Here is a 25,588-nt window from a genome sequence, read left to right as displayed (position 1 = left end):
ATTAGACAGCAATTATGTTCTCATGATGTATCGTTTGATTATTTTTTGTCATACAGTGTTAAAATGGGAGTGCCACACAGATACAAAAATACATTTCTAAATCTGAACAAATAAGAGGTATATTTGTATGTGCTTTCACGGTTTAATTCAAACAAAATACCCGCAGCAAAGGGCAAAGGGTCTTTTGGCTTCTACATGATTTTTAAATGCCTTCTCCAGCGCCAGGTGTTCCAAAATTCTGGGAGAACCTCACATTCTTCTACATGTGGTATTTTGAAATTATGAGGCCATATCATGTTTGTGTGCTCAGCTGCTTCCAGGTTGGATTGCAGGTTTATGTGCTATGTAAAACACCTGTTTGCAGCAAGTCTGAAGTTTAATTATATGTGTAACAGTAGACGTGCTGATCCGGCCATCCCGTTTTCATGACATATGATGAATGGATCTTAGTGGACGCTATTACGTAACATTTTCTCAAATATATGCATTATACATGAGTTGCATTGCATCTATGCATGTCACTTCTGCATTAAAAAAGGCTCTTATTTATCTGTAGCTTTAGCTTTTATTCAAGTATTTTTGCCATATATTGTGAGAAGGAACACATTTTAACCTAAATGGTCTGTGCATATGACAGTTATGATAGACTGGCAAAAAAGAAAAGAAAAAAGGCAGTAATCTCAGATAGTTATCCTGACCCTGATCTTTTATAGTGTCCTGTTACACTCTGGCCTTCAGCTGCTATACGTTTCAGACATGGCATACATTGGACAGCTTTTCCTGTAGGATCTTTTTTTAGTGAGTGTGAAGAAACTGACAGATAACACCTTTGGAGAGCTGCTAACAGGAATCTGCTTGTTGTTGAGATTTTTTCTTTTTTTACAGCAGGAGTCTGTTTTTTAATTAGCTCAGAAGAACTCGTTTTTTACTTCACTGTAAATAATGAAAGACATCAGGCTAGCATCTCTTCCATTAACAAGAATGAAAAAAAAAAAAAACTCTTTAAAGGTTAGTAAGTATGTCAAAAAGATGTTTAAAAAATAATGCATAATCTGAGGGAATCTCTGATGTGTGTTGACTTTCTGTCAGTTTCACTGACTGAATTACGAATTATGTGACCAATTTGCTTCAAAACACTGAACAATTCTCGTTGTAATCAGTGTCGGGTAATTTACTCAAAAACGTATTCACTACAAATGACTAATTACTAATCTAAAATTGTAATCATATTACTGAATGATTACCTAATTGAATATGTAATGACATTACTAATTACTTTTAAGTTACTTACTAAAACCCTTTTCACAAAAAAGATTTTATTTTTCTGCTCAAGGAATGAAACATTTCTTTCTTGTTCACTGATTTATTAGGACGTGCACACCCTTCAGCTGTCACAAAATGCAAAGACAAAGAAATACTTATTAATTAATGTTTTACATGAATTTACCATATAGTATATAATATTGTTTTGAAAATATTTGTAACCCAATTAAATTATTTTAAATTAATTAACTTATTTGAAAGTCAGTAACTGTAATCTGATTACAAGAATTTGAAATGTAATGACTACTATAAGTAATGCGATTTAAATGCTTTTTGTACTAAACTGTAAATAGATTACAGTAATTCATTACTTTGTCATTAGATTACACCCAACACTAGATTTGAAAAAAAAAAAAAAAACTCAAACAAACCAAAGATATTTTAATATAAGCCCAATAATAATTTAAAAACATTAATGATGAATAGACTATTTTCAAGCTGTGTGAATAAAAACTGTGTGAATAAAAACAGCTAAATCTTCATAATACGGAGCAAAGCATGCATGCAGAATTCAGAATAATGAATAAATAAATAAATAAATTCATTATTTGTGAGCTAGAATGGGAAAAGTACCCAATTTTCAGTTATGTTCTGTAGGTTTTATGACACGTTTATGGCTCAGTGGTAGATGTGACACACCATTCATCCAACAGTAAAAAGTTTTTCATTTTTCTTTGCATCCCTCTGGCTCCCTCTACCAAGTTGGATCTTGCTTCTATTCCTCCTAATTACAGGACTTTCATTGGTCAATGAGCTAACTTTGCAAGAGCCAATCCCAAAAAGGGAAACAGAAAGGCCCCTGACATAAGACATGCCTTTTTTTTCTTAATGATCATGGAGCTCCTTAAAAATGTTGCCCGCCACAGCAGCACCTCAGAGGGGTTTGCATGGGGAGTGCAGAGGCTGTGAAAGGACTTAACTACGCCCCTTCAAGCCCACCAGCAACTTGGTGACTTAAAACATTTCTGATAAAAAACAGGTAAGTGCTTATGACGTGATCCTTTTTGTCATCCAATTGGTTGGTGCTGAAAGCTTATATACTGTTTACATATGAAAACTTAAAACCAACATAAAATGATCTTGTTATGGGAATGTTTGCTTATCATATCAGTTGTATTTTTCACAACACCTTTGTTGTCGTTAGAAAACACATCAAATAAAGATATTTTTTACTTTTTTTATTGTTTCATTTTCACATCATATGATGCAAGACATGTAAGGTATCTAGACCTATAAAAAGGAACTGGAAAAAGGAAAAAAGAAACCAAAAGTAGTAACTATAGAGTGGTAACTAGGAGTGGTGGGCTAATGCACAGAACTGGTAAGCAGAAGGTTGCCGGTTCAATCACTGTAGCCACCACCATTGTGTCCTTGAGGAAGGCACTTAACTCCAGGTTGCTCCGGGGGAATTGTCCCTGTAATAAGTGCACTGTAAGTAACTTTGGATAAAAGCATCTGACAAATATTTAAATGTAAACTATTGTTTTAAAAAGTAAACAATTGTTCACAATTAGTAGAAAAAAATACTTTTTGCATATTCTATTTGAATAAGATTAATTTAAATGTGAATTACAGTCCAAGCAGTAAATAGAAACAAATCATTCATGGTAAAAAGTAAAAATTAGTCACGCATTATTGGAGTCGGTACTTGCTGATCAAAACTATAGTTCTGATGTAATGTGTAACATGTCAGATGTTCAAAAAGGGAACATAGACCACTACAATGAGAACTGATGGATTTGAGTGTAGTTGCTGTGCCCTGGGTTTGCAAGTAAATTGTTTTGGATTATACAGCTGACTTAAGTGGCTCACCAGATTTAATGAATATTGATTTGTTGGTGTTGATTTTAGGAATTGATTAAAGAAGAAAAATGGCCAGACTTACACTTATTATAAGTGGAATTGCTCTTGCAACTCTCTTTATGCCAGGTAAGAACCAACTTTTATCAAAAACGCAATATTTTGTTCTCTTGAATATTTTGAAGATGAGGATCCTAATTTAAACAAGCTCTGAGACAAATAATGCTCCTTTGATTATATAACTGAAGCATCTTCAAAGTATTTTCTTTCTCTAAAAACCCAAATACAACTAAGGAACATTGTTCCTTATATAATAATGTGCATTATTCTTATAAGAGAACTTCTGTGAACCATTTTGTGAAGTGATTTCTTTCAGACAGTGAAGCCTTGTTCCAAAGAGAAACAGGAGGCACAACCTTTGCAATGATTAGCCGACTGTAATTTTTTTTCCATGAGCCATAAACATCTAAAGAGACCAGATGGAAGTGCAGATATATGACACAAATAATGTTACATGTACATACCATTTGACATCCTTTATTTTATTTTACAGCAGTGTGTTAATTACAGCAGCAGCAGCAGCAGCAGCAGCAGCCTCTAGTCTATTTGCCCAACCTCTTTGTAGTTTAACAGGTAGACCTGCAGGGGGTCCCGGAAGTTTAAGCCCCATTTTACAAAGCACTTAGAATGCTCAGAGAGAAAATATGAAATGGTAATAAGCATAATTAGGTACAGGCTCCACAAGTTCCTGTTGTGCACTTAGGGGGCACATAAGTTGGATGAAATTTTTCTTCATTTGAGCAGTGTGACATTTGGTTTCTACAATTCATGTTTCTTTTTTGTTAATGTCTGTCACAGACTTTCTGAGTGCTGGTCCTGTAGGGAACCATGGAGAAGAGGATGGTGAGTTGGCCTTTTTTTGTATAATTAATAATGAATAGCACCCTTATCAAAGCTTGAGTGTGAGATAATGGCCAATAAACATGAATCATTGTGCTGCATATTTAACAAATGCCAGCATCAGGGCAGCACTATTGAGTGGTAAATAGTATTAAATTGTTCTCTATCATGATCCCAAGTCGAAAATGGAACCTCCTACTTCTTAATGACATTTTTGGTTATATATTTAAATAACTTTTACACATCATAGTTATGGACTGTGACACACGTACATGGCATAAAACCCTGAAGTTCCTTACCAAGTTAAGGGACCATTGTGTAACTTCCACTCTACATAATAGAATTACCACACTGACACTCGCATTGATGCAATCATTTTCCTCTTTTTTCAATCATACAGTTATTGTGCTCTGATTTTGATTTATCCCACCCAGTGATTTGAGTCTTTTGAATCTTTTCAACAAAATGATTAATTCACTGATTTTGTTCAGTCACTTTTTATGCCAGTAGGTGGCAACAAATGAGCAGCTTTTTGTGTTCTGAGTGAGTCATAATTGAATCATTGATTCAACTGATTCATTAAACATTTTGTCATTTATGAACGAGCAAAAATGATTTGCTTACAAGAGTTAGGGCTGCCAATTCTTTTCTTTAACATACTGTATGAAAAGCAAGTACCACTCATTTTTATTGACAGTGGAGAATGATTTATGACTAGCTGTTTCAGGTATTGAACCACAGGGTAGCGCAATGCGCTCTCAGAAACAGGCTCAACCTTCTCAATAGAGTATTCATATAGCGAGACAAGCAATATTTTTTAAATAGAATGTCAAGGCTGTCAGCAAGCATTTCTTTCACAATGGATTTTGGGTTAAGGTGGTGATGGGCTCCATATATCGATGCCTCACTTTTGTCATGTATTGGTTCAGTTACTGAGGCTGCTCCTGAGGAGAAGTCAGACAACAAATCAGCATTGAAGAAACTGGTCCGCAATAGGAGGAACATTGCCAACTACAGACATCTGCCTGATTTCTGGGGCTGGTATAAATACTACATGGAGACCAACAATCAGGAAAGAGTGAGTGGCCTCAAACATTAGCAAATATAGAGGATGTTGAAGGGAGCCATGGTCACACTCTTTGTGTGACTTGCAAATTTTGTCTGTCTTTGTGCAGATTTGTGTAATAATAATACCTTTTAATCAGTGTTGGGTAAGGAAAATATATGGGTAAAAAATATGGATAGAAATGACTAATTACTACTCCAAAATTGCAGACTTTACTGATAACTACTTCGAAAAAGTTAGCACATTCCTAATTGTTTTCTAAAGTAAGTAACGTCAAACAGATTTGATGTGTATTTTATAAATTAAATTTTAGTTTAGAAATGTGTGTATTAAACGTAATGAACTTAATTACATCTGATTACAATAATTCTGATTACAATAATTAAAAATGTAATGCACTACACTACTTTTTATACTAAAAGTAATTAGATTACAGTAATTAGTAACTTTGTATTTAGATTACACCCAACATGCTTATAACATTGCTATACAATAGTTTACCTAAACATTTTAATATCGTATCATTTACTCACCTTTCTGTTGTCTCAAACTCACACAAATTATTTGATGTCTGTTTGCCAATACAAGTGAATGGAGACCAAATTTTCAAGCTCCATAAAGGATATAAAGGCAGCTTAATTTATAAAACTCTTGTGGTTTAATCTTTCTTCTGAAGTGATCCTATCATTTTGTATGAGAACAGACCAAAATGTAACTCCTTTTTCACTGTACAACTTGCCGTTGCAGTCTTTAGACACTATCATGATTTCAAGTTAAATTACGCTTCCTAGAGGTTGATGCATGCACAGAGTGCTAGATGGAGCTAGGAAGTATAATCGAGCTTGAATTCATGATCACCAAGATGACTACCGATGTCAAGATTTACAGTTATAATTTGGTCTTTTCTCTACAATTATGTATTTTATCACTTCTGAAGACATTGATTAAACCACTGGATTCGTATGGATTACCTTTATGTAGCCTTTTTGTCCTTTTTGGAGCATGACATTTTGGTCACCATTCACTTGCATTGTATGGACCAAAACACCTCATATATTCATAAAAATATCTTTGTTTGTGTTCCACGGAAGAAAGTAAGTCATATGAGTTTGAGACGACATACAGTTGAGTAAATGGGTAAACTGTTCCTTTTAAAGGAGTTCAAGTAAATCATTTACAGATTGGGCTATTTTTTCTGTGCAATTGTTTCCACAGGTTGAAGACATGGATCGCATTTACCTCGCTTACCTGCAGAATAAGCACAGAGTTGAAGAGGGCCGCTCTTACAACCATTACCTGACTCACTTGAGTGAAATTTACAAAGCCTGTGCCAACTCTGATGACCCAGACTGCATTGCAGAATCCACCAGCAAACCCAAAGCTAAGTTTGTAATGCCCTTACCTGTGAAACAAGCTACGGTGACAGTGTGCAACCCATACCTCGACCCCTACTGCATCTATGCTGTTCGACCAAAAGCTGCAGAAGAGGAGCCATCGCCTGCTCCAGGACCAGCCCCAGCAAAAGTCCCTCATCCAATCTTGGCCCCTCTGCTCCCCATGCCTCTGAGGACCCCACCAGGCCCCCACTACTACTACGCTCCTGTCCTGGAGCCTTTCCTGTCAGCTGAGAAGAGGGCGGAGCTGTTGCGTATCTGCAACCCTTCAGATACAGAGTGTCTACAGTACCACCTGCGTGCTGCTTATGGCTACAAGCCTTCTCTTGGTGCGCTGCCCTCTTATGCTCACCTTGGCTGTGATCCTACCAAAGATCCTTACTGCCGGCCCAAGCTGGTTGCAAAAGCACCTTCAGGTCTGTATCACCTGTACCCTACCTGTAACCCTGCCATTGACCCGCTCTGTGTGACCAATGTAGCACCTGCAGCCCAAACTGCTGAGAGTGCAGAGGCCCCTAAAGAGAAGTATTGTAACCCATTGTTTGATAAGGGCTGCAACCCTCTTACAGCATCCAAGCTATCTGAAATCACTAAGCCTGTCTTAGAGTACACTCCAAAAGATGAGCCAGCACCACTCAACCTGGCTTGCGATCCTCGCTATGATCCTTATTGTCTGATAGGTGGAGATGCTGCTCTCAGGAAACCCCCTCCACTACTCCCAGAGTTTCAGACCCGCCACCGACTGGGTGTTCATGGGAAGACCAAAGAAGGCTATGACTGTTACATGTTCTATGATAAGGACTGCACCCCAGTGGAGAAGAAGGACATGAAGGCCAGTGCTGCCAATTATAAACCAGGCTGCCACCCTTACGACCCCAGCTGTGGTAAGTTTGCCGCACAGCCGTCCACTGCAGCAGAGGCAGCTAAGACAATGAAAGATGGCATCATTGAACCCCACCCTGACTGTGACCCAGAAATTGATTACAACTGCCGCCTGCGCAAAGCAGAACCTGCAGCTGAGGAACACAAAGATGAGCCAGCCCAGCAGGAACAATATCATGGCAACCCTATTCCTGAACATGTGGCTCCTGAGTATCCAGTTCCACAATTTGAAGACTTCCTGAGAGGATATATGGGTGGCTACAAGAAATGAGAAAAGAAACCATCCCTTGTAGAAACTGGATGAGAACAAATACAAACATGTGCAAACACACAGCTGATAGGAGAACCACTTGGTCACAAAGACTGAAATCAAAGCTGTGCAAGAGAAGCAACTCAGTATCACACAATAGAAGAATCATTTTTGTGCTGAAGAGGTTTTATGTCTTTAGAGATAGTTTCATTCTGTCTGTGATATGTCATATTGGGAAACCTGTGGGATTCATTAGATTTAGGGGTACTATTGATGGTAATGTGAAGCAATCTATGTATTTATGTATTTTATAGAGTAGGGTTAGGGTACTAGGGCACTACTTCTAAGTAAACTATTTTTCCATATTGTATGTCACTTTACTTTTGATTTGTTATATGATAATTTTATATATATTTAATGTAGTTTCTAACACTCTACCACTGGTATGAACAATGCCGCTCTCTCTTGTTTGTTTACCTCTGCATTTTATGCTTCATTTCTTCAAATCTAAAAAGAAATAAAGGACTTGAAATTAGAAGTTTGGTGTTTTTAGAGTTTACTTCAGTGAATGCAATTTGCTTTTAAAAAATATGCAAATATGCATATGCATTTAAAAATGTTCTTCTAAACTGCTTGCATAATAAGAACTGTATGACATGACATGACATGACATGAGATGACACATGACACTTTCATGATACGTGTATTAATGGCTATAAATTTGCATGAAGGATGACATCATACAAGACATGATGCACTGGCTCATCAATATGGAAGCATTGCATTATCTGAATGATACAATGAGCAACTGCAGAATCCAAGTTGAGACATTCTGTTGCTTAGGACTTTAAAGATGTAGCAATACAAATATTTAAAAAATAACTTTCTATCCACTACAAACATTAAAAAAATCATTCTGTGATTTTGTGTTGAAAACAAAGTCATTTAATTTAAACAGCATGGACAAATGTAGAAACATGAATGAGCTTAACTGGAAAATTAAAGATAAGGCAGATTAATTTTTTTTTACAAATGTAACAGCAGAAAGATCAGTTTCACAAGTAGCTGAAAGTGGGTGCATGTGATGAAAGTTTTAAAAGAACAAGGCATGCCAATACAGTAACACAAATGACTATTCAGGCTGCAGAGAACATATTGAAATATACATGAATCGCTAGGGTTACATTGACAATATTCCATTCTTACAGGATCTTTCAGTGGACACATCTGTATTAACTTGTAAAGAGAGAACAGATGAAGCACTAAAAATGTAGTGCTTGGATAATCTATCTCACCACCATACACTACAGATATTATTGACACATTTCATTCTGACAGTTAACTTACAGAATGTAAGAATACCAGAAATCAGTGGAGATGTAACTCATGTGCAGACTCAGCAATATGGGCATTTCTGTAGTGGCTCGTGTCTTGTATTCTAACAGGTCTGAGGTTGACTTAGAGAAGAGATATAGCATAGACTATGAGACTTTGAACTGTGTCTTAATGCCTCAGTCAGCATGAGTCTGGTTTGTGCTGACTGCACCTCTACATGGCCAACATACCTGGGGGACCAGCTGAATGTCATTAAGTGGATGGGAAAGGGCTCTGAATGGTAATGAGGGTAAATATGTCCTCTGCATAAGCAAACAGTAATTAGCTGTATAGTCCTGTGTGCTGTGCAGATTCTCTCATTTTAATGCGGTCACTGTCAGTGAGTTTGTTTAAAAAACATTTTTTTTAAATGTGTATATATATATATATATATATATATATATATATATATATATATATATATATATATATATACAGACATTATTTTCTGTGTGAAGTGTTTTAGAAATAACTTACATTTTAAGTAATTTATAATGCATTTAATTTGTTGGTAAGGTCATTTGAATTCAATTTGATAGAAGTAATTAGTAATTTGTTGTGGATAGCTTGTTCTGAGTTACTTACACAACAGTGGTCATGACAAACAGCTACAGTGATGTGATGTGATTTTTTTCAATTGGCAGTTGGGTAGAACTGTAATTACATTCCATTATGATTTTTTACATTATGTTTTTTATATATCTTTTTAATTTAATGTTTATTTTAACGATGAGCTTGATGATCAATGCACTTCATTTTTAACAAGTAGGTTAATGCTGGTTGCAGAACTGTTGCACATTTGACAAATGAAACCTTGACTTTGACTTATGACTAATGTTTGGCCCTGAAGAAGCACTGCCTGACAGTGATTTTAAGAACAGATGTTGCTTCCACCTTAAAACTGGCTAACAGTCATAAATCTTCAGTCCTTAAAACTGTCCAGTTGGCTAAGTTGGTTAATACGCTGAAGGTAGCCCTAACCTTACAGAATGGGGGAGACAGCCCACTTACATGAATTGTGGGTGACATGCTGTGACTCTTCCAAACACTTACATTTTTTACTGTTTTATGTAATGAGTTTTGAAGTACAAAATTTGCATTTAAGCAAAAATGCAATTTAAGTGTGTATACTTATAAAACACTGATATTTATCTAAAGACAAATTCCTCAAGTTGAGTTACAGCATAATAAAATATTGTTGTGCTTATGGAGAAGGAGTGAAGATTGTCAACACTGTGGTACATAAGAAGATCCAAGTTGCTCATGTAGGCTCTGAAGCATGTGATGTCACAGTGCAACAGTCAAGATTTAAAAGTGCATGCTTGACAACCCATGAGGAACATTTTGAACTGTTGGTTCAGATGGAGTTGTCTGGTACGCTTCAGGTTATTCTCTAAGATTTAATTTAAGATAAGGTTATGGTCTTGCCCTTGTTGCTCCTTTAGAATCTGTAAAAAGCTAGATAGTCGGAATCACTGCAACATATGTAGTCTCTATTGAATCAGAGACTTGTTTTGGATATGGAAAAATAACATCCTGATTTTCTGAAGTCCAGTAACTAAATCAGGTTTATACTATATATACATAAGAAAATATCTGAATGTTTAAGTTATATGGGAATGCATTCAAACATTGGGAACATTACAGTAAGGTGTAGAGAGATTCCACCAGAAAGTGTAACACTACTGTAGGGCAGTGAAACAAAAGTTTAATTATCCAGAATGGTGGCTGAATCCTACATTTTTACAGTCATGTTGAGAACAATGACCTACAGCTTGTCATCCACATCTCAAACAGAGAATTGCAAGGATCGATTACAGTAGGAGAGAGATTTTATAAAAGAGAACAAAATGTAAATTTGACATAATGTGATGACTTACATATATATAATAGACATCATATATTATATACTTAAATTAAAACTAATCATTCTAATATTATGTAACTACTTGGGATTTATGATAGGTTTGCAGATTCCTGTGATAAGTGATGGGCTTTTGTAATGAAAGGTCAGTCATTTTCACATGGCTCTTTTTGAATTGCTTTTTGATTATGATATTATATTTGTTTTTAATTATATAGATAGACAGATAGATGGCTGGACAGACAGACAGACAGACAGACAGACAGACAGACAGACAGACAGACAGACAGACAGATAGACAGATAGATAGATAGATAGATAGATAGATAGATAGATAGATAGATAGATAGATAGATAGATAGATAGATAGATAGATAGATAGATAGATAGATAGATAGATAGATATCTGTCTATATCATCTGTAGCTGATAATAAATAGATTTCTAGCCTAATCAGATTAGAGAGTTTAGACATAAAGCCTTTGGTTATAAGTATCTCAGCTGTGAATGAATGGATCCAGCACGTGGATGATAACGCGGGCAGCAGTCTCCTGTCACATGATCCAGTCGGAGGGAGAGATTTGAGCGATCGAGAAGCGCAGGAGGCATTCTGCACTTGCTCACCATCTCATGATTTGATGCTTAAAGACTCTTTGATTGGTAAGTAGCTCCTGTGTATAATCTGTCTTTCTCGTCTCTTTTAATCGTTGTCATAATGAGTTTTTTACGCTGTTATGAAAATGTCGCAATTTTAGACAATAAATACTGTGTGTATATAAAGTGTTTTTAAGACTTGCCCGCTACTTGTTAATCCGTTTGGTGTATTTTAAAAGATACGGTTGACGTCGTGTTAATTTCGCACTAAGAATGACGTCTTTTATGAGTAGGCCTATGTAAAAATATTTATTTATTTTCACCGCAGTTGATTCCGAAGTTTCAAGCACTTGCTAGACTAAATTCCATTGCATGCCTGAATTATATTAGCCTGTATAATTACCAAAAAAAAAAAAATACCTCAATATTAAACAATTTCCCTTTAAGGTAAATTTGTCTTAGTTTTGACCAAATATACAGTGGTAGCATATAAGATAGTTACAGAATACACAAGTAGGCTGCAATAATAAGCTTTCGATGAGATTTTACGACTGTCTCAGTCTCGTTAACTGCACACACACTTGCAATAATGTCTTGAACGGACTTGACATAATAGACCAAATTCGATTTTTTGACGGGAATGAAAGCTGCGAGGAATAAACTTACTGTATCTTCAATGGCATGCACTGTATAAAGTTTAATTGCCACAACTCGTGATTTCTGGAGTTTTTGTATTCTACTGATTTTTATATAGCCTATTATTATATTTAAAAATGTTTTTTTTCAGTTAGGCTACGTTTTTTCAGTTACGATCAACACGAATTTATAAATACAACAATACAATCCATTGAAGAGACTGCAAGTCCCTCACAGCCTCGTTTTCAGTCCCTTCAAATATCAAATTTGGCTCAGAATAAGGTTCCTTAAACGCTGTATAGTCTAAAATCATGTAAAAATGTTTTTGAGGGGGTGCTGAGAATGAGACTGACAGTTGTTTGCAAGCTGCTTTGTCCCAGTGAAATTTCTCAGTCTATCGCTTGAGTTTTTACGTTAGGCTATATCATCATAATACATTATCTTTAATTTTATTCAGTTCACTGCAATAATTCTTCCTGAGTCTTCTTCAGAGCTGAAACTTCATGATAAAAGTTTATATTCCTAGACAACATCATTCTTCGATTCCTTTTGTGTAAGCAATGCCATGGGCCTGGTGCATAATTATCAGCCTGTATCCTCAAGATGCCCCCAGTCTTCTTGCAAAACAATTTTCTTTAATCAATATTGCTCTTCTTGGGTTTGAGAATGATAGTGAGGAAGATGTATGTTGTTCTGAAAAAGATTTACTATTCAGACTGTGTCAGTCAAGAGACAGATGGGGGAAGCCAGCCATGAAATATCCTTTCCCCAAGTATGGCTTATCTCTCATTTGGAATTCTAGGAGGGACCTGAGTATCTTCCAAAAGATACCTGGACAGAATTCCTGAGTCTTCTTCAGAGCTGAAACATCACTTTCTGCTTTGACCATTGAATACAGATATTGACGATAAACGAATGTTCCTTTATGCAACCAATTAACAGTGGACAAAAGACCAAATAGATCGAAATATCTATTTCTCAACAGAGATGTATTACATTAACTCATATGCAGGACATCTCTGTTCCCTCAAAGTGTGATGTCACTCTGAGTTGTAGATGCTTGTAACTTCTTCTCTCTAGTTTAATTGAGAAATAATGTGAGTTGGAGGGTGACAATTTTGTCATTTACTTCAGAAACACTGCCTATTAGGTGTCACACCAAAGTAACTTTACTGTCTGGTTTCCTCAACTTACAATGCTCAATTGCACATTAATTTCTCTGGTGAATAGTTAAATGGAGTCTGATACTACTCAGATTGTAACATCATTGTCCATAGACCTCAGGGACTTCATTTAATTGCGTGCCACAAAGAACTGTAATAGTAATGACAGCCTACAACCCATTTAACAGTAATTAAATCATTACTTATTTACAAAAGCCTACAACCCATTTAATAGTAATTAAATCATTACTTATTTACAAAGTCTTAATATTTACAAAATGTTTTGGCCTGTTCAAAGTATTTAGTCACTTATATCATGTGAGCTTGTCCTTGGATGTTTTCGAGGAATGCAACAACTATAAAAAGTAACATTTATAGTTATTACTGATTTTAAAAATATATCCATTCTGAGTTAGCTTTCCACAGTAACATTTGGATATTGTTTATCTTGTTCTCATAATTATCAGTTACAGTATGTCAATAGATTTTATTATTATCTGTGATGACTAAATTATTATTGAATCTCGGATTCAGATCTATTTCAGCATCATGGACGGCGCAATAATTACTATTCTTGTAATAGTGAATGGAGTTCCAAACCTTTATTTGACCCTTTATTGGCTCTTCCAAGCAATGACTGCACTTGGTCTCTCGTCAACTGCAGCTGATTGGGTTATATTTGCACTATATTTGGGATCACCCAACAGAGAAAGAAACTGTAGAGATAGACACTCACTAAGCACTTTAGTAGGAACACTATGGCCCTAAAAAAGTTCCTGATGCTTCTGCTGTTGTAGCCCATCCGCCTCAAGGTTCGACGTGTTGTGCATTCTGAGTCGAAATGCTATTCTGCTCACTGCAATTGTACATAGTGGATAGTTAAAATATGCAAGAAACATTAACTAAACTACATCAAATATAACACAGAGCACCCAAAAGTACAAAACTTATATTAAAAATAAGAAGAAACATAACTATTCCCATAAAATATTATGAAATGTGATGGGTCACGCAGGGAATTCTGGGAATGCCTGATTACTGTTTTTCCCCCGTCATTTTACAATACTTTACCATAAAAAGTTAATGTATTCTCTTGTTAAACATAATATACATTTTAATCATTAATTATTCTGGAAAATCATACTTTTTACATCTAAAACATGTATTTTTTTTACAACATTTGACTGTAAAACTACATGTATTGTTATTTTAAATATTTGAAAATCTTTAGCTTTTTACAGTAACTACTCGTTAACCAATTTACACTTTTTTTTCTGTAGCATTTTTACAGAAAAATGACAGACATTTTTACAGTGTGTATACATATATACACACACACACACACACATGTTGTGTTTCCATGTTTTATGGGGACTTTCCATAGACATAATGGTTTTTATACTGTACAAACTTTATATTCTATCCCCTAAACCTAACCCTACCCCTAAACCTAACCCTCACAGAAAACTTTCTGCATTTTTACATTTTCAAAAAACATAATTTAGTATGATTTATAAGCTGTTTTCCTCATGGGGACCGACAAAATGTCCCCACAGGATCAAAAATTTCGGGTTTTACTATCCTTATGGGGACATTTGGTCCACACAAAGTGATAAATACACGCTCACACACACACACACACACACACACACACACACACACACTGAAAACATTTATGTAATAAGTCTGTTTATGCCAGAAGGAAAACATGAACCTTTTTGATGGCACATTTATTTGAATCAATGAAAATGACTTTCAGCCATTGTAATTTGTATTCATGTACTCTACATTCAGCACTGACCAAGAAATCTAAGAGAAGTGGAGAGCACAGTGTGGGAGTAGATGGTTTTGGTGAGTTTGAATGAGGAATACTGTACATAATAGACTTTACATGGGCTTAGTGGAACCGGCAAAGTGAAGGGGCTTGAAAGGGAATAGAAACATCATGTCCAGTCACAATGCCAACTCTGCAATGCCTGTCAACCTGAAAGAATGCAGAGAGGTTTTTGTCAGCAAAGGGAAGCAAAAGGTTTTCATCCATCAGTGATTCTGAAGAAATGATGAAGTGTATTGAGAGCAGGATACTGGTGTTGCTGAGGATAAGTCAGCAGTTGACTCACTGTCTCTGTGATGAAATGGACTCTGTGCCAGTTTGATGATCTTCAATCCAGAGAGGAATGTTTTTGTTTCTAGCGTGTTGTTGAATGAATGGTAGATCTGATATAAAGGTTTCTGGAGAAATGATTCAGGGTTCAGAAAATGTGTCAGACAATGTGTTTTTTCCTGTGGCACTACTGATAGCACCTTGCATCAGCAGCCTCAGAGGTTTGGGCTCTGGTCCCATGGAAACCAGAACGTAAACGCATTCAGATCATCAATAATAAGCGTGATTTGCAGTTTCATTTTTTGCCTAAGATTACATTTTCTCTCCACTGATGGTTAGGTTTAGGGTTTGAGTTTGGGTTAGGGCGTATTACAGTAATACAATATTAATTCCTATTGAGTGTATTACATCTTTTATAGTTTAAACAACTCACTTTACAACTCGCTTTTGGCACCACTCTGTGGACGCTTTGGCAACTGGGGCAGTGCTTCAGCTGAAGCACTTTTGACCTACTGTCACCAATTTTACACTGAGATCCATCTGATATGCAAATGGATGCTCTGCTTTTTAAAATTGTCCCACCGCTGTCCAGCTTGGGTTTATAGTTTGGGTCAAAGGTACAAGTAAAAGATGCTAGTGATTAAAAGCAAGTTTTCTAGGCTGTCAACAATTCCCCTGGCCTTATTTTCCTTAAACTATACTCCTGAATTTTTCTGCCGTTGTTTTTGTTAGGTTGGCCCTTGAGAGCCCCATGAATTTTCTCGAATGATTGGTTATATTTACATAAATCTAATTCATGCCAGAGAATACAGATGGTAATCCTGTAGAAACACTTTGTTATCACTTGAAGAGTTAAACAGGAAAAACCTAATATTCAAAACTTTTTTTTTTTAGTGTGAACTTCACACCACTCAGAATTCTCACACCCTGTAGTGCTCCTCACAGCTCATCCTGGCTGGTGTCTTCACCCAGCCAGGATGTCCATTTGTAACAACTGAACAATACTAGTAATGGGAAGATGTAAAAATGTGCACTAATTTTATATACAATCACTGAGCACTTTATAAGGAATACACCTACCTGTTCATGTGATTATCTAATCAGTCAATTGTATCTTGTTTCAGCAGTGTAATGCATAAAATCATGCAGATAGGAACTTCAGGAACTTCAGTTTATGTTCACATCATCCATCAAAATGTGGATTTTTTTTTTTTATTTCAGTGATTTCAACTGTGGCATGATTGTTGATGCCAGATGGGCTGGTTTGAGTATTTCTGTACCTGCTGATCTCCTGGGATTTTCATGCAAAATAGTCTCTAGAGTTTACTCAGAATAGTGCCAAAATCAAAAAAACTTTCAGTGGACGGAAACACCTTCATGAGAGAATTCAACAGAGAATGGTCAGACAAGTTTGAGCTGACAGAAAATAACCACTCTCTACAATTGTAGTGAGCAGAATAGCATTTCAGAATGCATAACTGTCGAATTTTGAGGCAGATGGGCAACAAAAGCAGAAGATAACATCAGGAACTTCATCAGGACTATAGTGTTCCTAATAAAGTGCTCAGTGAGTGTATATACTTACAGGATTCAATAGATGGACCACTTCTTTGTATCTTTTCTGTATGGCAGTTTAGCTGTGGATGTATTAATGTATGTGTGTGGTAATGTTTAGGGTGGAGAATGTGAATAGGTGGAGCAGGTATCTGAAAATGACTTTTTGTCTTTCCTGGTCATAAACTCTATGTTCCTTTGGTCTTCCTTTATTTGATTAATGAATGTCTCAACATTTCACTTTGATTTTAAATCTATCAGTCTAGTCCTTGCTTTAAATTAAAGTATGAGGGTAAATGAGGGTTATATTATATGGTGTTATGTTTCTGATTGTCTTTTCACATCTTTCCATTGAAAATTCTTTGAGTTAAACTGTATACACAAAATGAAGAATATAATATGACATTCCTGATATTATTATGAAGATATTAGGCCATATATTGTAAAACTGATTATAACCTGATTTATTGAATAGTATCTATAAAATCTATAATATTGCATAATCTAAATAATTAAAGTGATAATGTACCCAAAAATGAAAATTAAGTCATTATTTACTCTCCCATGTTGTTCCAAACCAATATACTGGTGTATTTTATTTCTGATGAACACAAAAGGACAATTTTCAATGAATAATAACTTAAACTCAAGTCTGTTCATCACACACAAAAAAAAAAAAAATAATAATAATAATAATAATAATAATATATATATATATATATATATATATATATATATATATATATATATAAGATTTAAGATCTCAAGTAATTTTAAGTAATCTTAAAAAACTGTACTTTAAGTTTTATTAATTTAATTTAGTTATAAATTATATAATACAATTTGATGGAAATTTGTTATGAAATGAAAATCATAAAAACAGGCTCAAGTATATATTTGAGTGTGTTATATGACTTCAGAAGACTTGGAGTATAGCGCATGCTTCATATTGACTTTTTTATACAGCTTTTATGGTGTTTTTTTTTTTTGCCTTCTTTGGAGCCTCACAGATATGGTCTTCGAATAGAAAAAAGGGTTTCACGTTTCAGTGGTACAAGTTTCATACTGTAATTTTTGGATGTGCTGTTTCTTAAATATTTGTATTTATGTGTGTGTTTCAGGACATCCTGAGTAGGATGACTGGGAAGACTCAAACCAGCAATATAACAAACAAGACAGATCCTCGCTCTCTCAATTCCAGGGTGTTCATTGGTAACCTCAACACTACTGTGGTCAAGAAAACTGACATTGAGCTAATTTTTGCCAAGTATGGCAAAATCACTGGCTGCTCTGTGCATAAGGGCTTTGCTTTTGTCCAGTATGCCAGCGAAAGGAACGCTCGCTTAGCTGTGGTCGGCGAGAATGCCAGGGTGCTTGCTGGACAGACCTTGGGTAAGTGAAAGTTATTTCTGTATATTTCTGTTTTTATTTGCAGTATGCCACTAATTGGACTGAAACAAGTGATGATGATTTTGATGATTCTGAGGAGAAGGATATGAAGAAAAAATGCAGGAGAAAACAAGGAAATAAAGGCAGGAGGTGAGATCCACATGCATAAAAGTGATGATCTCAGGTCATAGCAGTTCCTAAAGCTACCTGGTAAATATTCATCATCCTGTATTAAACAAGAACCACCTGCAGTAAGTCTTGTGACTTGAATTCAATGTCTTTGGTTCACTTTTGCTAGACTGAGCTTCGGCGACTTAAAAAGATGTTCACCCAGAAAAGAAAATCCCAACCTGGTCTAATGAAAACGTGACTCTATATACATTTTTACAAAACTTGTTATACATGTCTCCAGGTCCAACTTCCTAGAGGCTATACAAAAACTGAGTGTTTTATTCACTTTCACTCAAATCATGACTTCAGTGGCTGTTATTCACTTTATAAACACTTATTTTTCTCTCTGTTACTCAGAACCTGCTGTGTTATGATATTGACACACTTTAAATCTAATGCATCTTTTGATAAATTATACATTTTAACACTTGTATTGCAGTGCCACCTACATGTATACACTTATTCCAAAGTGATTAAGTTGTGGGGTAGCTCACTACATAGTAGTGTTGGACTTTGAACTCAGACGACTACAGTTCAAAACCAGCCAAGAACTCAAGCTGACACGTGACGTAGACATAGAAAGACGCAGAAGCGATACGAAATAACATTGTTGCTTCAGAAAATGTGCTTTTCATTTCGCCTCTGCATTTTAAAACACTATTGGTTAGGAATGCACTGATTAAGGGTGTCTGTTTGGTTAAACTCTAATTTCTCTTTTTGAACAATATTGGTTATGTTTAGGGTTACCTTGTAGGTTATTGAGGTATGTTTTACTTATTAAAACCGTCTAAAATTCACCTTAAAAACCTTGTCTGATTACAACCTCATTTCGCTCGGTTTTGGCGCCCCCTGCTGGACATTTCACTTGAAAAGTGCAGCCAAACGTGTTATGAATCACGTGATTTCAGTTTTGCAAAAGCTTTGCAATGCTCATGGAAATTTCATGAGACCAGGCTGGAAAATTCTGTCATTACTCACCTCATGTCTTTCAAAACCTGTACATGTGTCTTTCATTCATGGAACATAATTTATAACAGAATGTCTAAGCAGCTCTTTTCTATACAGTGAAAGTGAACGTGATCATGGCCATGCAAAGCAAGCAATATATTCAAAAGATTTTCAGTGAATAAATTAAATTTCTGTCTGTTTCTCACACAAAGATATCATATTGCTTCAGAAGACTTGGACTGTAGTACGCAAGTCATAAGGATAATTTTATAATGCTTTTATGGTGCTTTTTGTCCATTTTGGAGCTTCACATCCCCTGGTTCCCATCCACTTTTAATGTAAATGAGTATTTGTTACAGTTTTTCCTCAATCGATTTGGTACATTTCTCCAAACTCAGGTAACTGCTCTCAAAACAGTTAACACAGCAAACTAAACACACTCTTATGTTGGCGAAACAGTTAAGTATTCACTGCACAATGAAACACAGCATTTTATTCTAGTAATGCATTTATTAAAATTCAATATTAACACCAAAACTAAAAGTGTGTTCTCTGTTGATTTGATAACAAATTCAGCTGAAGATACACAAAGAAATAAATGCAAATACATGTTTTTCATTAAGTTCTTTAATGATGAGTCCAGGTGTATTACAATGAGTTGTCACCCCACAAAAAAAAAAAAGAAAAAAACTGCATTCATTGAATCAATTAATTTATTGATCATGCCTCTCAATTACATCTGGCCAGATAATTTCATCAACATCACAGCAAATGTTTTCACGAGTCATGCATCGTGGGAAAAAACGCCTTGAATGCTGTATCCATCCTTCACATGCTTGTGCCCCAATATCTCCACAGGCCTCTTCCATCGCTTGAAGACTTACTTGGTTGTAAGGGTTGCGGTCATATACTTTCCATCTCCAAGAGGAGAAGAATTCCTCAATTGGATTCAGGAAAGGAGAATATGGTGGAAGGAACACCATCCTGAAACGTGGGTGATTCTCAAACCACTCTCGCACTAGTGCTGAATGGTGGAATTGGACATTGTCCCAAACAACTACAAAATTCCGCACCATTTGCTCCTGATCACCCTGCGGAAAGAGGATTTCATTGAGGAGCTTTAAAAAATGTAGGAGCGTTGCTGTGTTGTATGGTCCCAAGACAGCATTGTGTGCCACAACACCAGTTGTAGAAATTGTGGCACAAAGAGTGATGTTGCCTCCTCGTTGTCCAGGGACATTGACTGTAGCACGACGGCCGATCACATTTCTCCCTCTTCTCCTTTTTTTGTGAAGATTGAAGCCTGCTTCATCAATATACAGGTACTCATAATGAGTTGCACTGCTATCCAACTCCAAGATTCTCTAGAGTAAAAAGAACACAAGGTACAATACAGTAAGTTAGTGTTTTACAGTAATGGCATAGATTGCAGTCAATACTACTGTGAAACTGTTGCTGAAGTTTGAGTTCACACTTTGACGCTAGCAGTATACATAGATATGCCTAAATCTTTTCACTTACAGTAGCATGGAATAGTTTGACACATACTTAAAATTCAGAAAAAATATATCTTTGTTTTGACAATAAAAGTGCAGTAATTGGGTTGCACATACTTCAACAAACTGGAATCGCAACTCCTTCACTCTAACGGAGTTCCTCTCAAAGGGCACTTTGTATACTTGCTTCATTCGGATTGAATTTCTCCTTAGAACACGATCAATTGTGGAGAGACTTCATTGGTGGATATTGTGGAACAGTTGATTGTCCTGTGTTATCCTTTGCTGAATTTCTTTGAGGCGGAGGGTGTTATTCTGGACCACCATGTCAACAATGGCATGCTCTTGTTCAATTGAAAGAAGTCTTGTTCGTCCACCTGAATGTTCTCGAACTTCAATTCTGAAAAATGTTTGGACAAGCAGGAACATTTACTGTAGAAATCTAAACCTATGTCAAACAAGACTACATGGACTATCATTGTAGAAGTAGAATGATATAGTTACTTACCGGTTTTCCCTTTGAAATGTGCGGATAATTGAAGCCACTGTGGATCTGTTTATATTGGGCTGAACTCTCTGCCCAGCTTCTCTCAGTGAGAGACCATGATTTATGACATGGTCAATCAGTGTGGCTCTGATTTCATTTGAAACACGCGTGTACCCTATCCTTCTACCTCTCCTCCCTCCTCTTACACCTTGCCCTCCTCTTACACCTTGCCTTACACCTCGCCCTCCTCTTACACCTCGCCCTCCTCTTCCTCTCTGTCCATCTCTTCTTATATGTTCTACTCTTTCTCTTTCCACTATACCATTGCCCTCCAATCTATCCATCTCTTCTCCCTCTACTCCTCTCTCTTCTCCTCTTCCTATATCCTCAGCTCTTCTTTCTCTTTCTCCTACATCCTCAGCTATTTTTTCTCTTTCATCCTCAGCCCTTCTTTCTCTTTCTCCTACATCCTCAGCTCTTCTTTCTCCTACATATTCAGCTCTTCTTGCTCCTTCTCCATCTACTCTTCCTCTTCTTTTCCCTCTACCCTGTCCACCACCTCTCACTCTTACACCTCTTCCTTTTCCACTGCTCATTCTTTTTATTGTCTTTTCTCCTCATTCATCTTTGTTCTTCTTCTCTTCCCCTTTTGTAGTTGTTGTAATTAAGACAGCTGTGTGAACAATTAGGAAATTGGCTTTTTCTGTGTTGAGTGGATTATTAACTCATCAGATATCAATTTGGGGTTAATTGAGGACATAAGGTGTGCAACTGACTATTTTACAATTCATAGAGTTTTGTTTGTTGTGTTTTGAAAATGGTACAAAAATGCTTGTGATCTTTGTGAAGACCAATGAAAAAGCTGCAAAGTTTTTCCTGGTATATTAAAGATTTGGTTGGCTGTATGAACTGCTGTGATAACATTAGGGAATTTTGTGCACAGTGTTTTGAGAAAATTATGCTTTTGATTTGTAATTTGTATGAAATGAAGGAGAATTTACTATCGGTTTAGGACAATTACGAAGTGTACAGATCACTGTGTTAAATGTTTTGAGAGCAGTTACCAGAGTTTGGAGAAATGTACCAAATCGATTGAGAAAAACTGTAATATTCCCTCCTCGTTGGCCTGGGACATCAATGGTTGCTCTCTGTCCAATGCGATTCCTTCCACGTCTTCTACCTTTTGCCAGATTGAAACCTGCCTCATCAAGGTATATGAATGTGTGCAGCGGTTCCCTGGCCTCCAGCTCCAGTACATGCTTTATTAGAGAAGAGGGAGTGAGAAAAACTATAACAACTTTTCCTGTGTAACATAATGCATTTTGGACAACATATTGTACAGTATGCACTGTGAATACACATACACAGAACTGTCATGTAAGTGTAGTGCATGACACTACACAAAGTAAACAGTTTACAGCACTGAACATTACAGTATATGCATAGAACACATACATGGTCGCTGTTCCGTTCAAATGGCACATTGTACAATTGTTTCATGCGCATTTCATTCCTCCTAAGCACTCTGTCAATTGTAGCGACTGAAACAGATTCAATATTCCCAAAGACGTTGTCATCCTCTATAACAGCACTTTGTATCTCTCTCAACCTTATGGCATTGTTTGCAATCACCATTGCACAAATGGCTTCCTCTTGTTGCGGAGTAAGAAGGGGCCCTCTTCCACCTCTGCGAGGTTGTCTTGCAATCCTGTGTGGTGCAGAGTAAAATTACAGTAAATATGGCAAATCTTTACTGTAACACTACAATACACTAAATGTGTGATACAGTAAAGCTGTACATCTAAATGTAAAATGTACAGTGACAAGTTATTGTCCCACTGCAAGCTTCATGTATGACACAATGGCAGTAGTGCAGTGCAGATTGTTTAGTGCTGAATTACTGTCCATTTATACACACCTGTTCTCCCGACGAAATGTTTGAATAATTGAATTTACAGTGGTTCTCCCAACATTTGGCTGCACCCTTTGACCAGCCTCAGCCATTGTTAGGCCGTGATTGACAACATGATCCACAATTGTAGCCCTGATTTCATCAGGGATCTGCCTATGTACTTGGCCTCTTCTTCCTCTTCCCCTGTTTTGTCCTCTTCCTCCCCGCACCCTCACCCCTCTTCCACGAGGCTGACCTTCCATTTATGTGTCACAGTATTGTAGAAATGGTACACACTATGTCCTGCTTGGTTCATATATGCTTGTAAAGTGGGGGTTTATGGGATTCAGCTCTGACAGTGATTGTAGAGAAGTGGCTTATCATTGGTTGCAACTAATACGTCACACCCCTTCTCATCAGTGAAAGATTCACCTGAGAGAAATTGTTCAATTTAGGAGATATTTTCAGGAAAAAATGATTTAATTTTTTTAATTTTATTTGCTTGACAGATTTTGACAACTAGTTCAACATTTTTGTATGTAATGACTCAAGCAATGAAATGAGGACTATTAGTTTTATATAGAATGACTATTCAGCCTTCACAAGTATAGTTCATTTTGACTGACATGACATAAGCAAGTGATAATGTTATAGAACAGCAGAGAGTTGTATGAAAGCAGTTGATGCATGTCCAAAAGCATTCACAATTTGTTGGAAGAAATGAGAAACTGCTACTATGATGTGCACAAATGACTAAATGTTGTGGAGGTTGAACTAACTGTTGTGCAAATGTAAATAGTGATGTGAGAAATGCACCAAAGCGACTGAGAAAAACTGTAATTAATGTGGTCATTTATATATATGCATACATTTTACCTCTAACAGGACATTTTACCTTTACAAAAGTATTTCAAGTATACCCATATACAGTATTCTTAAAAGTAGATTTTTTTAAATATTCATGCTAAAGAGAATGATTTCTGCTCCATATTTATTGGGTCCTAAATGAAAATAAAAAAATGTACACTTTTAAAAGGTCAATTTATTGTTGAATATTTGTCAACACCCCCGTTACTGTGCAAATGGTACAGTCTGGAATGGTGCATGCCTATATGCTTAACTCTGTTCAGTCAGTTTCTCACAGTGACACTACGTGAAAGTCAGTTCAAGAGACAGGAATCATTGATTGCATAAAATAAAGTATGCACAACCTAATGGACTTGAACAGAAGAACAATGCATAAAGGCAAGCGCTACACTCAAAGATGTGAGTATTTTAAAGTATTTTAAAAATTAAGATGCACCCTATTTTTGAATCGATAATTGCTGTAACTTATTGATTTAAATTTCTAAAAAGCATTAATGCAACAATAATTGTAAAATGTTTTTGTAGTCATAAAATTAAAGTGTTTGCAAAATGTTTTAATTAGACTCTTTCATTTCACATTCAATAATATTATTGTTCTGTTTTTGTTTTTCAAGATTTAATTTATTTTTTAGTTGTTAGCAAATACCAATTAATGTGTAATGTTTGAAATCAAACCCAGGAGAACTCTTTGGGGACTGTTCCTTTGAGTGATCTGCATATAAAACATCAGCTAGATGACAGTAACCAAATTAATGTACTTTCATACAGGAACTTTTTGTTTAACCATGCTAAAAGCTTTAAAAGGTGGTAAATACACAAGTAAAATTTGTTGCATCACTATTTATATATCAGACTAGGTATGTACATGACAGCTGAGCACATTAATGTTTGTTTTTGAATTTTCTGCTTTAACTTGTTTTTACTCTTTGACCAACACCTCCAGCCTTGGACAATTTGATTTGGACACTTAGCCAGGCCAAGAAGTCCAAAACATTAATTGTGAAATGTATGTCAATTAAGAAATACTGTAGACAATCCTCAAAACTGTTACATTAGTATGCAGTTTTTGTACGTTCATGAAGAGTATCCATGTTTTAAATATGTTTTATCTAAGAAGGCTCATCAAAGTTACCAAGCAAAGTTCTGTGGCTGTGCACACAAAAGATGCTGTGGATAATGAGCTGCACCAAAAATGGATATGAAGCTTGTCCTCAAAAGTACCAAGCCGTTCCAGACGGTTAAGCACATCAGTCACTAAATTACATCACGACACAAAGGAATGAATAAAGGAGGAGATGAAAATATTTGATAAGTAGGTCATGTATGGAAGACACAACCAATGGCATAATAAATACCAATATATTCTAAGCAATATTCAGATTGTAGCAGCAGTAACAAAAACTATACTTGTATGTGTTTATAAAGGAAGTACTTTT

General features: G+C 36.0%; 2 protein-coding genes across 3 annotated transcripts in view; both read left to right on the top strand.

Moving 5' to 3' along the window:
* Positions 1 to 3,136: 3,136 nt before the first annotated feature.
* LOC127649778 (uncharacterized) lies at positions 3,137 to 8,128 on the top strand. The gene is made up of 4 exons (XM_052135010.1): positions 3,137 to 3,252; positions 3,982 to 4,026; positions 4,953 to 5,101; positions 6,305 to 8,128. The coding sequence occupies exons 1-4, from the start codon at positions 3,195 to 3,197 to the stop codon at positions 7,634 to 7,636; spliced, it is 1,584 nt and encodes a 527-aa protein (XP_051990970.1). The 5' UTR covers positions 3,137 to 3,194; the 3' UTR covers positions 7,637 to 8,128.
* Positions 8,129 to 11,442: 3,314 nt separating this feature from the next.
* LOC127649338 (RNA-binding Raly-like protein) overlaps positions 11,443 to 25,588 on the top strand; it is a 30,160-nt gene continuing 16,014 nt past the window's right edge. For both annotated transcript variants that reach the window (XM_052134391.1, XM_052134392.1), the window contains exons 1-2: positions 11,443 to 11,512; positions 18,025 to 18,295. In XM_052134391.1, coding sequence (XP_051990351.1) covers positions 18,040 to 18,295 — 256 coding nt within the window. In that variant the 5' untranslated portion in view covers positions 11,443 to 11,512; positions 18,025 to 18,039. The remainder of the gene's footprint in view (positions 11,513 to 18,024; positions 18,296 to 25,588) is intronic.

The sequence above is a fragment of the Xyrauchen texanus genome, chromosome 9 (assembly GCF_025860055.1).
Source record: "Xyrauchen texanus isolate HMW12.3.18 chromosome 9, RBS_HiC_50CHRs, whole genome shotgun sequence".
Taxonomy (NCBI): Eukaryota; Metazoa; Chordata; class Actinopteri; order Cypriniformes; family Catostomidae; genus Xyrauchen; species Xyrauchen texanus.
This window is presented reverse-complemented; position numbering and strand designations above follow the sequence as displayed.

Bases quoted from the DNA above. Each gene is read 5' to 3' on its own strand.
- LOC127649778 (XM_052135010.1), top strand. From the start codon at position 3,195: ATGGCCAGACTTACACTTATTATAAGTGGAATTGCTCTTGCAACTCTC. The intron at 3,253-3,981 runs GTAAGAACCAAC...TGTCTGTCACAG, and splicing joins TGCAACTCTCTTTATGCCAG to ACTTTCTGAGTGCTGGTCCT. The intron at 5,102-6,304 runs GTGAGTGGCCTC...TTGTTTCCACAG, and splicing joins AGACCAACAATCAGGAAAGA to GTTGAAGACATGGATCGCAT.